Source organism: Theobroma cacao, chromosome 4 (assembly GCF_000208745.1).
Source record: "Theobroma cacao cultivar B97-61/B2 chromosome 4, Criollo_cocoa_genome_V2, whole genome shotgun sequence".
In the NCBI taxonomy this organism is placed as follows: Eukaryota; Viridiplantae; Streptophyta; class Magnoliopsida; order Malvales; family Malvaceae; genus Theobroma; species Theobroma cacao.
Genome location: NC_030853.1, coordinates 21,477,474 through 21,494,298, shown reverse-complemented (window position 1 = coordinate 21,494,298; position 16,825 = coordinate 21,477,474). Strand labels below are relative to the sequence as shown.

Genomic DNA, 16,825 nt, shown 5'->3' with positions numbered 1-16,825 from the left:
GATATTTATGTTTATTTATTTTTAATTTATTTTTAATTTTTAAATATGAATTAATTTTAATTTTTTTATTTAATTAATTGATCATTTAAATATTAATATTTTATTTTGTAATTTAATATTAATATTTTATTAAAAGTTGGAATCCATGGAGAGAAGGAGGAGAGAGAAAAAAATAATCTTTTATACAAATAAAGTTGTAATTTTTCAAACTTGTAAGGAGTATTTTTATCTTTATTATTTTTTGAGTTTATTTCTCAATCATGGAATAGCTAATACCATGTGAGAGGGTGGTAATAGTTATTCCTTAGTTTTTGAGGATTTTGAAAAATAGCCATTCTTATGGAATGGTTATTCCTTGGACTATTTCTCAACCAAACAAAGGAACCAAAATTCTTTGGGAATAAAGGGAACGAAACATGCTATAATTGCCATATAGTCACATTATTAAGTCCAGTTATAAGCCATGTGACCAAAAAAACTTATTGACACTAGGTCTAATAGCGTTTAAGTTTTTGTAAGGATTAAGGGTTTATTTCGATCAAATCAAAATTTAAAGACTCATTTCAATACAATAAAAGTTGAAAGGCTTAATTGAATAAATTACTATAATATATAATTTTTTTAATATTTAAGCCTATTTTATATTCTACTTAAGCAACTTGCAAGTCTCATAAAACTTTGAAGTTTTCTAACACAATTTAATATATAGTATAATATATTATATTATACACTGCAAAATATCGATAGACACGATTATGAATTAAATTATTTGTCAAGCATGCAAGATCGACATGTCATGAGTCGAATTTTAGATGAGATTTTAAAAGTTGAGGCCTAACTCAACTCAACTAGTTAACATATTTGTCGTAACGTGCAGGTCCGGGAACCCGACCGCCAAACGAGAGTGAAAACTCTAAAAAATTAAGAGTCGCCACTAATTTTTTTTCTAGGTGTGATTGGCCACCTATTGACTCGATTCTAATCGACGAAGTCTTAAATTAATTTTAAGCCCGTCGAAAGAATTTTAAACTAGTCTACGTTTTTTAGATCTAGTTTCGAGAGTACGGTTACGCCTAAGGAAGGATTAGCACCCCCAGAACGCCCGTTCCATGAACGGTACCATTTTTTAGATTATCCTATTAGGCTTTAATCTTTAAATTCATTATATTTTCTTACTATTATTCACTTATTGTATCTCCAATTTTATTAAATTATTTTATTCGATTCTAAAATGAAATGCAAGTGTGAAGCAAGATGAAATGCATGGCGTAAGATAAAAAATGTCGAACGAATAACCTTTTATCAATGACGTTCTCCCGAATTCGCCCATCATACTGGTGGGACTTGGGATGTTCTCTAACCTAAGGAATTATCCGAGAAATTCGCCTTCGCAAATTCAACGAATAAATCCCATCATTGAGGTTATCGTACGTTTTTCTTTAAAGATAATGTTTTCGTGCATAATGAACCTAATACGAGTGAAAGCCTTTTATTAAAGATATTTCTTAAGCCCTCCCATCATACTGGTGGGACTCGGGGACATCTTTTCACCTAAGGAGCTTTTTGAGACAAACTCGCCTTCGCAAAATCTTCGAAAAAATCCCATCATCGGGACTTAACTCGTAAACAAAAATATCTATATGCAATGATATGCATGATGCAATATATGCTATGCTAAATGCAATTAACTATCTTTATCATTATTATTTTTTAATTATTATTTTATTTTTTATTATCATATCTTCTATTTTATTTTTATTCTAAGCTTCTCTTATGTTCTCCTTGATATTTCTTATCTTATTTCTTTTACATAATATTTATTAATCTATGCCTTGTACCACTAGTTATTTAATGCTTAATTTTAAATTCTTTATTGTTTGGATTTTTTTTATTAACAGTTTTTATTATTTGTCTATTTATTTAATGTCATGGATATTGCCTTTTCATAAATTTATTATATATATATATATATTTGAATCATTATTATTATTATTTTATTTTTATTTTTATATTTTTTTCTTTCTTTCATTTTTTTATCTATTATTTGTTATTTTTTTTATTTTTTATTTTTTTGAATGATTTTGTGTTGTTAATTTTTTATTTATAAAAAATTTCGGGATCTCGAAATTGAGGCTCTCCCATCGTACTGGTGGAGCCTTAATTTGGATTTCGAACCTAGGGAAAATGGGCCTGGGATTGCGACTTCTCGAGTCCCGACCGACCATCCCATCATCGGTTTATTATGCTTGTGGTTAATATCATGGTATTTTTTCATTTTTTATTTAGTATTTATTTTATTTTTTTATTATTTTTTTTATTTATTTGTAGCAAATATTTTTCTAAGCTTCAATTATTTGTACAACTAAACATTCTCTAAAAATATTTTTTATTTTTATTTTTTTTATGTTTCATTGTTTCTATATTCTTCCATTTGCATTAATCTCCTAAATCTTAAAATATCATAAAAAAATTAGAATTTTATACTATAATAATTTAGGATTAATTCTACCTAATATTTTTTAAAATATAAATCATACAAAATGGGCCAACAAACAGATCCATAAAGGGGTCAAGGATTTACCTTGGTGGACTAAAAGCGGCCCAAATGACCAACCCACTTTAGCCAGCCCGTCACTAGAAGCTTGCGGATCCACTCCAAGGCCTACTGTCCACCTCTCAAAACTACGCTGTTTCGATCACCATTTTTCCTTCCCCAAAACAACACTGTTTCAAGCCTACTTACCCTAGTATATAACCCTATTTTTCTTTTCTCATTCCATTTTCTCTCTTTTGTTTCTCTCTCTAAAACCCAAACCCTCTGAATTCTCTCTAAAATTTTTCTTTTTTCTTTTCGTCGATCACCCAAAAAGCTCTCCTTTTTCAGACGTCATTCAGACCTTTCTCACTACCCTTCTCTTTCCTTTTGCAGGCCACCCAACAGCTTTAGATCTCTCCAAACCGCCGGTCGTCTCTCCCTCTTTCTCTCGTACCGCTGTTCGGTCCTTTCTCCTCTCCCTCTCCTTCCTTTCGTCGGCTACCCAAATCGCCTTCCCTCTCTACTGGCGGCACTACCCTAGCTCTAACACTCCCACCGACGGCACAAAAACCCCCAAAATCTGTCTTCTAATCGGCGACAACTAACCAAGCTTTATCCCCCCTAAAAATCAACTAAAAATTCACCCAAAAACCCAACCATTCTCCCTCTCTCATTGTGCATATTTTCTGATTTTTTGGTATTTTTTTATGTATTTTTTTTTATTTTTTCTGGTGTTGTGGCTGCTAGAGACTAGGAATTTTTGATTGATTGTGGCTTTTTGCTGCTAGAGACTAAGGTTTTTTTATTGTCGATTTTTTTTGCTCCCCCCCCCCCCTCGAGTTGCTACAGTGCCCCTTTTATACTGGGCTAAAAGGGGCACGCTCCCACTACTCTATCAAACGCGAATTTTTCGCGTCTGGCAGGGAGAGGGTGGTGGCTGGCAGGGTGCGGTCGTACCTTTTTTTTAATCATTTTTTGTTTATGATTTATTAATTAATAAAATTTTATTATGATTTTTTTATAGTGTCTATAATATTATATTAATAAATAATATTTTTAATTTAATTTTAATTTTTTTTTTAATTAAATGGCTTCTTTCATTACCATCAGAGGAAAGAATTTTCCCCTTCCTCCCAAAACATCATGTAATGCCTCTCACAAAAAAATATATTAAACTCATTAAATTATGTTATAAAAACATTATTAATTATTCAATTATAGTTTTTATAAAATAAATAAAATATTTTTTTATTTTATTTATATTTTACTTACGGTTATGACCTTGGGTTTATTAATTTAGAAAGAATAGAAGAATGGGTCTTTTAGCAAATAGAGAAGTCTTGTTAATTAGTGCTAGTTTACATTATCACACGTTTAAGGAAAAGTAGTTTACACGTTTAAAGGAAAAACAATCAAAGGAGGTTAATGTTAGTTTATTTTTTCTTGTTTAAGAGAAAAAGGTTAAGGTCAGTTTTATTTACTTGACAATATCATGTTATATCATGTTTAAGAGAAAGAGTTTAGGGATAGTTTAACTTAGTGTGTTTAAGAAAAGGCAGAAAAACTTAACATCGATTTATTTTGTTAGGTTTAAATGATAGGCAGTCAAAAGAACTTAATCCTAGAGAAGAAGAAGAAATATAAAGAAAAGGGAAAAGTATTGAAGGAATTTTTGATTAAAATATGATTAGGTTTTGTATTATTTTTAATTTGAGCACAAAAATCCTAAGTTGTTTTGTATTTTTGCAAGTTACATTCAAATTTGGTACTATTCTGGCGACATGATGGGTTCTAACGAAAAGCTTTTAAAAAGATATTTCTAATGATTTTTGTAACATCTCATTTGACTTTATGGTTAAAAAGATATGAATTTTAAAGTTAATTGAAAACTCGTTTTTAATAATTTTGATGACCCAATTTTGGATCACCAAACCTCCACATTCCAGTAACATTTTGAGTCATTTCTTTGAAAGCTTTTGTAATATGAAATGTGCTATTTAATTTGGTGTCAATGGCTCGATTAGGGGCTTTCTGTGTTAAAAGAATCGAGGCCTCAAAATAAGTTCATTAATATTGGAAACTCATAAGTCTAGATATATTTGATAATTTTTAAACTTTTGACTTTCAAAACTCGAAAATATTATGATTTTTTCATCCAAACAAATTCTAGTGTTATAGTATAATATGAATACTTCAACTTGGTCTTGAGTTTATCACTGGAAACAATTCGAATTAAGAGTTACAAGAGGTCAAGTAAGCCAAATGGCTATTCAAATTCCAGAAATTTCAAAAATTAGAAAACTCCTTTTTAATTTTTCAAAAATTTGATTTGCATTAATATTTGATAAATTCTATTGTAAATTTCAAAAATTTTGGGTATGTGATTTATATATTTATATTTTATAAATTTATTTCTTAGGGTAGCAGATTTTATTAAAATATCAAAAATTAAAGAAAAATTACAAATATAATTTTTGTATGAAATTAATATTATATTTCTATTAGAAATTACAAAAATGAATCTTGGGTAAATTGTAGACAAAGAGGGAGGGGGAAAATAAGATAAAGGAAGGAAAAGGAACAAGAAAATGAGAAGGTTTATATAACTTCCTCAAGTCTACATTTTTTTAAAAGAGAGGTGAGAAGAAAATGATAAATTAATTGTCATATACAGTGACGTATCCAAGCTTTTGTATAAAGGGTGGCGAGAAATTATATAAAGTCATAAATCAAGTTAATGATTTGATTCAGAGTAATAATTAATCAATTTTGAAATAAAATTAAATTATAACCTAAAATTTTATTAACAATTTAAATATAAGTTTTCAGATTAACCAATATAAATAGATATAAAGCAAAAAGAATATTAACATTAGATTTTCACATTAATCATGGGAAGCTGTGCTCGATATACTTTCATGCTTTCAAATTCATTTATGACTAAATCTGTGTTAATGATCTTGACAATCTCTTTCTCAACGTAAAAGATAAATGAATTAGTAAGAAAATCATCTTCCATTTTATTACGCAACCTCATCTTTACAATTTTCCTAACTAAAAATGCACATTCTGTAGTTTCTATAGAAACTAAAAGAATTAAGATAAATCAAACCAAACGATTAGGAAAGGATATACAATTTATATTTATGTCTTTGACATTAACTAGCATAACTCTGAGAGAATTGAAACACTTTGCAAACATAAATGTTACTTAATATCAAGTTCAAGATGAACTATGGAAAAAAACAATTCCAAAATTTGAGCTAAGGAAAAAAAATAATTTATTCTGTAGTTTTTATAGAAACTAGAAGAGTTATAAGTCAAACCCAACGTTCTAGAAAAGAATATACAATTTATTTTTATGTCTTTGACATTAACTGGCATAACTCTGAGAGAATTGAAACACTTTGAACATGGACCTTACCTAATATCAAGTTCAAGAAAAGGGAAAAAAAAAAAAGAAAAATAATTCCAAATTTTGAGCTAAGGAAAAAAGGGAAAAAATAATTCCAAAATTTAAGTTAAGAAAGAAAGGAAAAAAAATAATTTCAAAATTTGAGCTTGGAAGTCACTGAACCTAGGGATTCAAAATTTAGCTTAGGTTCCTTATCACTACTCCAAATTAATTCTTTTGATTTGTTTAAGGGTGGCAAAGATATATATATTCTGACTTTTATACATGTAAAAATATAAAAAAAATTAAAAACTAAAAGGTGGCAGTTGCCACCCTGTCACCCCTCTCCTTTCGCCTCTAGCCATATTGTCACATTATCAAGTCAAGTCATAAGCCATGTGAGAAAAAAAGGATTAGTTGACACTAAGTCTACAGGATTTAAGTTTTTGTAAAGATTAAGGATTTATTTCGTATAAATTAAAATTTAAAGATATGTTTAGATGCAATAAAAGTTGAAAGACTTAATTGAATAAATGATTATAATACATAAAATTTTTTAATATTTAAGTCTATTTTATATTCTACTTAAGCAACTTACAAGTCTCGTGAATCTTTTTTAAGTTTCCTAACACAATTTAATATATAGTACAATATATTATATTATACACTGAATAAATCGACATACTTGGCTACAAACTAGATTATTTGTCAATAGGGTGAATGGCAACATAATTATGGGGCGCTGTTGTCCCTCAAAAATTTTAAAATTTTTATTTATTATATATTTTTTCTTTTAATGGCTCTTTCAAAATAATTTCTTTATTTAATAATTAACACAAATAAAAAATAATAAAATGACCCCATAAGCCCTATCTAATTTTACCTTAACTCTTTAGATATTTAGTTCGCAGAATAGTATAGGGTGGGAATGGAATACAATGGAATAAGAAAAGAATAGTTATTGTGTAGTTCGGTTCATATGAATAAATTAGACAAAAATGGCTATTATGACTTATTTTAACGTTTGATTGGTAGGAATAGTTTTAAAAATAACCAAGGAATAAGTAACAAATGATAAAAATATCCTTTCTTATAATATATGATTATTTTATTTTTAATCTTTATTTTTATTTTTAAAATATTAAAATATGAATAATTTATAATTAAAATTTTAAATATGAATTTTTATAATTTATTATTAAAATTTTAATTTAATTTTCAAATGTAAAATATTAATTTTTAGCTTTTCTTTTTTATTCGTTCTAGTATTTTTTTGTCTTTTCTTTCCTCTCATCGATCAGCTACAAGAAATGTGGCTGATGTAATGGAGCTCCAATCTGGTGCTCCTCATGCCCGGATATGGTGGGGGAACACCATTCAGCACTTCCCGTAGCCAGAAATGGTGTTGCCAACGCCAAACGTCATTACCCTCCACCACCCTCCATTAAGGGACTTTAGAGAGAGAAGGAGAGAGGTAAAAGGTGGGTGGAGAGAGAAAAAAAATGTGAATAATGAAAAATGAAATCTATATTATATATGATGCTAAATTTTAATTTATTTAAGGACAACTATGTCCAACAAGATTTTTTACCTATTCCCCCACCCTTGGAATAGCTATTACTGAAGTCTCCTTAGTAATGCCTATTTAGGTTTCTTCAGGAATGGTCATTCCGAGGAATGACCATTTAAGGAGCTTAAGAACAAAGAGGGAATGGCTATTCTATTGCCCCTAACTAAACATGCTATTAAGTTTTTCTACATCTATTTCTCCTTCTTTCTTTTCATTTTTACTTTACTCTCTTCTTTATTACTCACCATCGAAACACACTTCATTCTTCAAGAGAAATTTATAAACTTGTCAGCTTGGATAAGGAAGAACAAGGACCACTCACCACCATTGTGTGAAATTAAGAGAAGGTAAAGTTTTCTTTTGACTTCTTTTTTCAATTTATATTATTATTATTTATTCATTTCTATTTTATTTACTCATATGTTCTAAGTTTTTATAGATTTTCTTCTCCAAATTTCTATAACCATGAGTCATGTTCTTCTTCTTTCTTTTTTCTTATGTGGGTTTTATCTTCTATTTGTCATATTTTTCTTTTTTTTGTTATATGAATTTTATTTTTTACAATTTTAATCTTTAAAAATTAAAAAATTATTATGTAATTCTCAAATATGAGTTGTAGTGTAACACTATTAGCTATTGCTTAAAATCTCATCAATGTATCATTTTTTTTATTAATATTGATTGATAGATTAATTTGTCTTCTTTTGACTCTTCCAGTTTCTATAACAATCACAAAGAGAGCTTTCTTAGCAATAAAAATTGTGAAAGCAAGACTTCGGAACAAAATGAATGATGAGTTTTCTTGTAGATAATTTAATTGTTTATATTGCAAAAGATATTACTAGGCTTTTCAGTATATAATCAATAATTAATGAATTTAAATATAGGAAACATCGTCAAACACAATTTTTCTAAAGAACTATTGTAAGTCTTTCTTTTCTTGTTCCTTTTAATTTACATGTTATATGAAATTATTGTCTATTACAAATCTTTTGATTGTTAGAGCATGTTTGGCTTGGTTTTTTTTTTAACTTAAAAGCTATTATAAAGCTTTTATGAAAACTAATAGCTTTTAAAATTAAGTTAAAGTTGTTTGGTAAATTTGCTTTTATAAACTCTTTTTTATAGATAAGTTGTTTGGCAAAACAACTTATATAAACTCTAATTTTAGTTAAAATTACCATAAAGGGTATTTAATAACTAACTTTTATTAATTATGAATTTCTTTGTTCAAAATAAAAAAAATTAATTTTATTTTTTATCTATTTAAAATAAAATTTTGAAAATTTTAAAAGGATTTTTATATAACATAAAGTTTATAATTAATAATAAATCATAAAAAAAGAGTTCCACAAATAATTTATAAGTAACACATAATTCATAAATAATTTTTTATTGAATAATAATAAATAAATAAATCAAAAGAAAAAAATTGAATCAAATGAATAAAATGAGAGATGAAAGAAAGCAGTGAGTCGACTACTGGAACTCTTCACCCTAATAATGGAGAAGAACTCAAAAAAGAAGAAAATAAGTCTAAAGTGGTAATAATAATTCAAGAAAATCACGTTTAGTTATTGATGTCCTTACTGACAAAGTTCACCTTCATGAACAATATTATCTCAACAACCATAATCAACAAATATTATCTCAATTTTCATCTAATTTATCTCAACAACCATTGACCTATTTAATTAATTATTTCAATCATAATCATCAAATATTATATACATCATAAAGAAGTTAAGAATAAATAAACATAACATAATTGTCATATCAAACAATAAATTGAGAAATATCAACTAATAAAGAGAGTTTTCAAAGTACAAAAAAAGATAGAAAATAAAATGAAAAACAAAATAGAAAGAAGAAAAAAAGAAATAATACATTAATGCAGTTTTGAATTTTGGATCTTTTTTTTTTAATTTTTGTAAGAACAAAAAAAAACCCTAAAATGATGATTTACAAAAAGGGAGAAATGAGAAGAAGATCAACAGGGAGAGAAAGAGGGAGTATTTTTTGAGAGGGAGGGTCTTTTTGAGAAAAAATAGCTCTCCTAATAAGATAGCGTGTTTTTTTTAAAAAAAAAAAAAGAGAAATCTTTGAATTGGAGCTTTTTTTTAAGCTTTTTTTTTTCAGATTTTATTCTTTAAAAAAAAGCAACTTTATTTTAAGAGCTTTTTACGAAATCCTGTTTGGCCCAGTTTCTGCTTTTAAGCAATAAATAAGCTAAAAATAAGCCAGGCCAAATGGACACTTAGTTAAGTTTAATATGTTAGTTTTAAAAAATTTTAGTCATTATTCCTCTTCGTCTTTGACCCCTAATAAAAGTTAGCTAGCTCCACTTCTGTTTGTCAAATACGTGAGATTGACACGTCATGAGTAAAATTTAGACGAGATTTTAAAAGTCGATGCCTAACCAAACTTGACTAGCTAACATTTTATATTAACAATAATATTTTTACTTTAATTTTAATTCTTTTTTAAAAAAATGAAATGGCTTCTTCATTACCATCGAGGGAAAGAATTTTTCTCCTTCTTCTAGAACATCATCTGTCAAATGCACAAATAACCTAGGGTGTTGGACTGTATACTCCATAAAACATATGAGTATACTTTTCAAAACCCCTCAAAAGCACTCATTCTTTGCATCAACAAAGCCTATTTCCTTGCCTTGCTACCAATCAAACTAACCTAAAACACACATCGCACTTACACTTTACATTTTTTAAGCAATAAATATAAACAAAATTTATATACAACTCTATATTCAAAAAGAAAAACAATCGCCCTTTCCCCCTATCGTTCACCTCCCTATAGACCCAAAAATCCAACAATATAATCCATCCAAATCTCACAAGCAAGCAAACAAAACAACACAAAAAACAAAACCAAGTTTCCAAAAAGCCCAAAAATGCAACGCAATGATCAGAATGCAAACCATAACCATAACCAACCTGCTAGAAGACTTGTAGTAGTGTTGTTTGCAGCAATACCCCTTCTTTCGCTAAGGAATCAACTATTTGATTTGCCTCTTTCATAACATGTTGAATCTCTTATCCTTCAGGTTTTTCCTTCAATCTTGCAATCTACAACAACCACTTTCTCATTCTCCAAGGTGTTATCGCTAGATGTTTAATTCATTTCAAAATATTACTCGAATTGCTTTCGATAACAAGCTCGTGCTCTTCTTTCCATTTCAAGGATAAAATAATAATGAAAGCTTCTCTTACTACCACTATCTCAGTTAGATTGGAATCTGTCATGCCAGTGGACTTGGAAATATGATTTTAGTTTCGCCATTAGCGTTCTTCAATGTTCTTCCGATCTCAGCAAGTCTCGGGCACCCTTTAGCAACTCCGTCCACATTAAACTTCATTTACCTTTGCTTAAGCTTCTCTCATTTGATCAATTTTCTTCTTTTTCACTATTTTTTGGTTTGTTGGTGAGTCAGGAGCTGTCTATACATGTCTAGCATTGATACATAGTCATTAGGCCACTTGGCATTTGCCCAAGAGGCCACTCTAAGCCTTACCAACTCAAAACACTAATTTGCCTCCCATTTTTTCCCATTAAAGATCACTTCATTAATGTTTTTCTAGATTGACTAGATTATTGCAAAGTATACCATTCTCCATAACCTTTGCAGAGGGTTTTTCTAGTAAGGAGAAAGGACGTGTTGCAATAAGTAAAACGGAATGCACTAAAGGTGGTAAAGAGGAAGACTAGAGCAGTCCTTAAAACGTAAGTGTTTTGGTGGTAGGCGGTGAAGAAAAAAAAAAAGGTGGAGAAAGCGACGGAGCACGGTTAATGCAAAAAGCTGAGTAGGGAGAATATTTGGAAGAGCTTTGAGAGCAATCTCTGCTGAATTTCTAATCTATTACTTAATTACCAAACTTTCATATTGATACTAAATAGGAGTGCTCTCTGAAGAATAGTTGGTAAAAGGAGAGCACTTTTAAGAGAAGACATCTTGTATGGAAGAATATACTTGTTATGGAAAGAGCATGCCCACTGTGGGAAAAATAGTTTATTGGACGTTATGAGAAGAACACGTAATTGGATAGTGTTTTTAGAAGAACACATTCTGTATGGAAGAATGTGTTTGTTATAGGAAGAACATGTCCATTATGGGAAAAATGGCTTATGGGAAGAGCATAGTAAAGAACGGCTTATTGGATGCTATGGGAAGAGCACGTAATTAGATAATGTGCATAAGTTTTAGGTAGTTGAGTAGTGACACTTAACAATATGCCACGTGTACTCTTAAGAACGAAAGGATAAAGTATGTATACTTCAAGAAAATGTTAAGAGAAAGTCCTCTTAACTACCTTCATATATGAGCCACCAAATCAAACTTTCTAGAACATCTCAAACATAAAAATAACTCATGAACCTTGTTACTCTTTCTAAGTTACTTTCACTTCTTCGTATGACATAATTGTTTTATGCTTGTTCTTATTCTGTAAGATAATACTTAAAGAAATAATAGGTAACCAAAATTAGGCATCTACAACTTTCCATCAGTCCCAACAGTGGTAACACCATTCCATGCCTCGAAGAAAGCTTTACCGCTCCCTAGTGTTGTCACAGCCCTATGCTTTGCACCATCTTGACCAGATTTTCCATGTCTCGTAACATGCACTAAATAAATGGCAACAGGTTACCCTCTCCACATTAAACAGTTCACACAACAAAAAGGTATTATGGAACATACCTCTTTTAGCCAGCTCATTTTTAACAGCAAACTTATCATGCATCAGTTGCCAAACAAACATCTCCACTCTCAATGGAGCCAGATTTACCTACACATACTTTCATATGTTTTCAATGGTATCGTTGGGCACGAGAACATACTTACAAAATGACTTGGGCGTCTATATCCCGCTGCACTCCCTTTTCCAAACAACATCATCTTCAATTTCTTTACTTAGTTGGAAGTCTTGGATCGTGTCACCCAATATAAAAATATTTTTAATATTTGTAAAAATATAATTAACTTGATCGAGATTTTTAGATGTAGACTGAGTCCAACCTGACCTATAAACACCCCAAAAAATAAACAAATATTCACGTTCAAGTTTAACTTTATAATGATTGAGCCTCATCGAATCAAACTTGAACAGTTGAATTATTTTTTAAAGCAAGTTGAAGGTTAAGTTTGAACCTTGATTTTGAATACTTGGATGTCTACTGACTCAACTCAGTTACACCCTTACTTGTACTATGGCTATCATTTTATTGAAGAAGTATTGGTTTTGTTTGTTGAAGTGATGATAAATCTCATATTGATTAGGTTTTGGTATGCAAGCAAGGAAGGAGCACAGGAACTATGAGAAGAGAAGTTTAACTTGCCAGGTATGTGAAGACGAAGGTCGAGGATTCAGCCATTATGCTCGGATCATGCTTTATTAAAATCTGTGTTTTATTAAAATTGTTGGAATCATGATCATATATTTGGATTATTCATCCCACAAGACCGTTAAGAATGCCAATAGTGGGACGGCATGAACTCAAAATATCTATATTACAAATCTTGTCAATAGGATGTGAAACCTACACAAATTACATAGAGAAGAAACAATAAAAACGAAGAATGGAAGAAATTGATGTCTGTCTCTGTCTGTTTTGTACTAAGCTTCTTCAGCGTCAATGCAAGCATGTGACAACAGAATTAAAACCGCGTCACATGGCTTCGCATACTGACAAACCCCTCTAAGCCTCAATCGAAGGAAGCACAAAGTAAGGGCTGCTCAACGCACAAATCCAAGAGTATAGCACTCCAGCTGGCCACATTCACCATCTTAGCCATTCATAGCTTCCAGAGTTTAGTCCAATCATCATGCCACTTATTACTTAATTCATTTTCATAATACAATCCCATTAAAAGTAGCATACATCGAAGCTCTCTACAGCCCATGCTCCATTCCTAAAGACATACATGCATTGCCTCTTATCTTAAAACATATGATGATTGCTACAATTATATTCTATACAATACTAATATGTTGTGCAAAATTAAAATTATTGTGATTCCCTCCATAAATTTACCACTTCTATTCATGTAAACCCCATTTGTACATCTCTTCCTTTTTGTTTTCATAAAGGGAGAAAAAAGAGAGAGAGAAACCCAAAAAGAACTTACAAAAAAAGAAAAGAAAAGCCCACAACTCTTCTATGTAAAAAATAAACAAAAGCCGAAACGGAACCGCCAAAACTGGACCAAACTATCCTTTTGCATGTCAAAGCCTTTTAAGCCGGATATTCGAGCCCCAGCTCTACCTTACACGTCTGGCTATCCTCGCACGTGCCATATGCTTCCAATCTCCTTTTCTTCACGGGCACCACCACGTGACACGCACGTGACATCACCGGCACAAACCCTAGCGTTAGTTCTAGCCCAACATCGCCGCTTCCCTCCGGCGTCCTTTCCTCCGAAACCTTACACCGGAACTCCGGCTCCGCCGGAAACAGGCGTGACGCCACCGCTGTTTCCACCGAGATCATACTCTCCGTTTCTTTACTATCCCCGTCCATAACGGCCAACTCGGACTGGTGACTCAACGACGACTCGTGACTCGTCGACCGGTTTCCCTCGTCGGCGTAACACTGCGCCTCGGCTTCGGGGTTGCGATTCTCCTCCTCCACCACCGGCTTACTCACCTTCGGCTTGACAGTTCGCTTGACTCGGCACCGAGTCTTAACTCGGTGAAGCTCGTTGGACGCGGCGGAGTTCTCATCTTTAGAAACATGCCGAATGTCGTATGCTTTTAGCGGCGGTCCTTGACCATTCGCGGCGGCTTCTGAAGCAATCGGCGTGATTGGAGCACCTTTAAGCACAGCTTCCACGGCGGCTTGACAAAGCTGCCAGCTTCCGGACCACAACAACCCGACCGATCCATATATCGGGTTCACTATCCGCCCACAAGCCTCGTATAATAATGAGCGAAAAATCGCTGAAAATTAAAAAAAAAAACGTCAATCCAAACACCACAAAGTTCGCAGTCTATATATGTACATATATATAATATATATTATATTAAGTTAATAATGTAAAGTTGTAAAGAAAAAATAATTACGCCCGGTTATGCAACTCAAATGTCACGGTAAATAAAAAGCATTTTAGGGTACTGACCAGGGCGGAGATGTTCGGGGCCGGCGTTGATGAGGTTCATGAGGCCGGCACGGCCGTAGAACTTGGCGAGGAAAACGGTGGCGTTTGCTTGGGATTCAGGGCTTTTGATCCATTGTAAACAGGGTCTAATGCTACAATTTTCACTGCATCCTTTACGGAGGACCCGACATCCATTACAGCTCATTCGCATTTTGAAATGTTTGAGAAGAAAGAAAAAGCAGAGGAAAGTGCAAGAGAACAAAGGAAGAGTTCCCTGAGTTTTTCGAGAGAACAGAAAGGAAATGGAAGAGCGAAGGAAGAGAGTGGGGAATTTGGGAGATTAAAGAAAAGAGGTAAGTGAGAGTATTTAAGGGAAGCAAAATATTTAAAAAAACTAAAATGAAATAAATTTAAAAAATTAAAAGAAAAAAAAAAGGGGGAAGAAATTTGGGGGTGGCCGCTGGGTTTTCAGGTACAGGGGGACGCAGTTGTTTTTATTTCCAAAACACTGGTTTCCACATTCAAGGAGTTGGGGCTCCTGGGGGCTTTAAAAAATTTTAATAAAATAATAATAGTATTAATTAAAATACCGAAGAAAATAGTACTATGTTTTAAACGGTTCCATTTTACACCATTCTCAGCTTACGCGCGTGTATTTTACTCCCAATTAAGGAATCCAATTTGGGATCCCCATTGGAGGCGTACTTTCGGTACTGTCCCCTCCTGCGTAGGACAACCCAAAAATTTACCGAACGTAACTCCCTCTCGGGGAAATCGATGCAAAATTGATTTTACCAAATTATCCCTAATCATTTCTTCAAATTACAACCCTGAAACACTGAACGGCCAAAAAGGAGGGGTAGAGTGGTGAGATAGGAAAATAAAGACAGGTGGTGAAAAGGTTAAGGATGCCATGCAAATGGGTCCAAACATTGAGAAAAGAAGAGATCAGCGCGTGGCAGCTACGTTCAGGTGTCAGAGTGCGGTCGAATCGCCACATAAGAAGTAGGAGGGACTGAAGTGGGGGCCACGGGAAACTCCAGGGTTATTATAATTTAAAAAAAAAAAAACAGAACTAAAATAAAAAAGGCTCCTGGTTTTCGGGAAGTTCGTGTTGGTTCAAAAACCGCTTTGAAAGGGGTAGGCAAAAACCGGTAACCGGTTTCCGGATTTAAAGGATGGGACTGTGGGCGCACTAGAAAACCCATCAGCCAACGGTTTTGAAGGGTCTTTTTCTTTTTCTTTTTTCTTTTTAAATTTTACTCTCGTACTTATCCCCTAAGACAGTGGATTAAAGAAAATAAATTTTTATATTAGATTACCACGGTTTATTTTCCATTTACTTTTTTAGGCACCTTGATTTATATATTCTATTTTGATAGAGATATTATCAATTATTTCTGTACTAAATTAATTATATATGATATATCAATGGTAGAGTTTCTAAACTATATAAATAAATTTATAAAAAAATTAATAAATTAACATACTCACTTAAACGGGTATGTGTCAATTAAATAAACCCATTTATAAAAATTAAACACTGAATTTATGAGATAATAATTGAGAAAGTTATTGCTTGGAATTTGTACTTGTCATCAAAGACAAGTACATTTCACCTTTTTCACTACCCCTTTTGCTGGGAGGGATCTATTCAAGCTGCATTGACAAGATGGTCTTCACCCCAAAATAATTGCATTTCTTTATGGGGAAAATAACGTGAAAATGGTAGTTCCCTCGTAAAATCTTTGGCAACATAACATTTCTTTCCATTGGATTTGAGGTGATATTTAAATAAAAAAATTGATTAATTTCTTTTTTTTTGAATTGAATGAAAATAGAATGTTATATAGAGAAATAAAAATAAGAAAATGATATCCAAATTTTACTCTTTGCATCAAAAAATCATATATTATTATCCTCTATTTCAAATGTTCAAATGTTCAGATTTTAAAATAATCTTACTCAATATGAGACAATTAATTGAACATTTTATTAATGCAAAAGGAGAAAAAAAAGTACAGAAATTATAACATGGCATGGTTTCTCATTTTAATAATTAAAAAGTGATTGCAATTTTAAATGAGGAGGCGGCTGCGAAGAATTTGGAAGACAATGACTACATCTCATCACATGTAATTTAACGTTTCCTTTTCTTTCTTTCTTTTTTTCACTAGAAATGCCCAACTTGACTTCTAAATTATTTTATTT

The 16,825-nt window shown here is 31.5% G+C and overlaps 1 protein-coding gene across 1 annotated transcript; it reads right to left on the bottom strand.

Moving 5' to 3' along the window:
- On the bottom strand, positions 13,525 to 15,128 carry LOC18602061 (LOB domain-containing protein 41). Its single transcript, XM_018120356.1, has 2 exons — positions 14,636 to 15,128; positions 13,525 to 14,456 (listed from the first exon to the last, which is right to left on the bottom strand). Exons 1-2 carry the CDS (start codon positions 14,823 to 14,825, stop codon positions 13,753 to 13,755), a joined length of 894 nt encoding a protein of 297 aa, XP_017975845.1. The 5' UTR covers positions 14,826 to 15,128; the 3' UTR covers positions 13,525 to 13,752.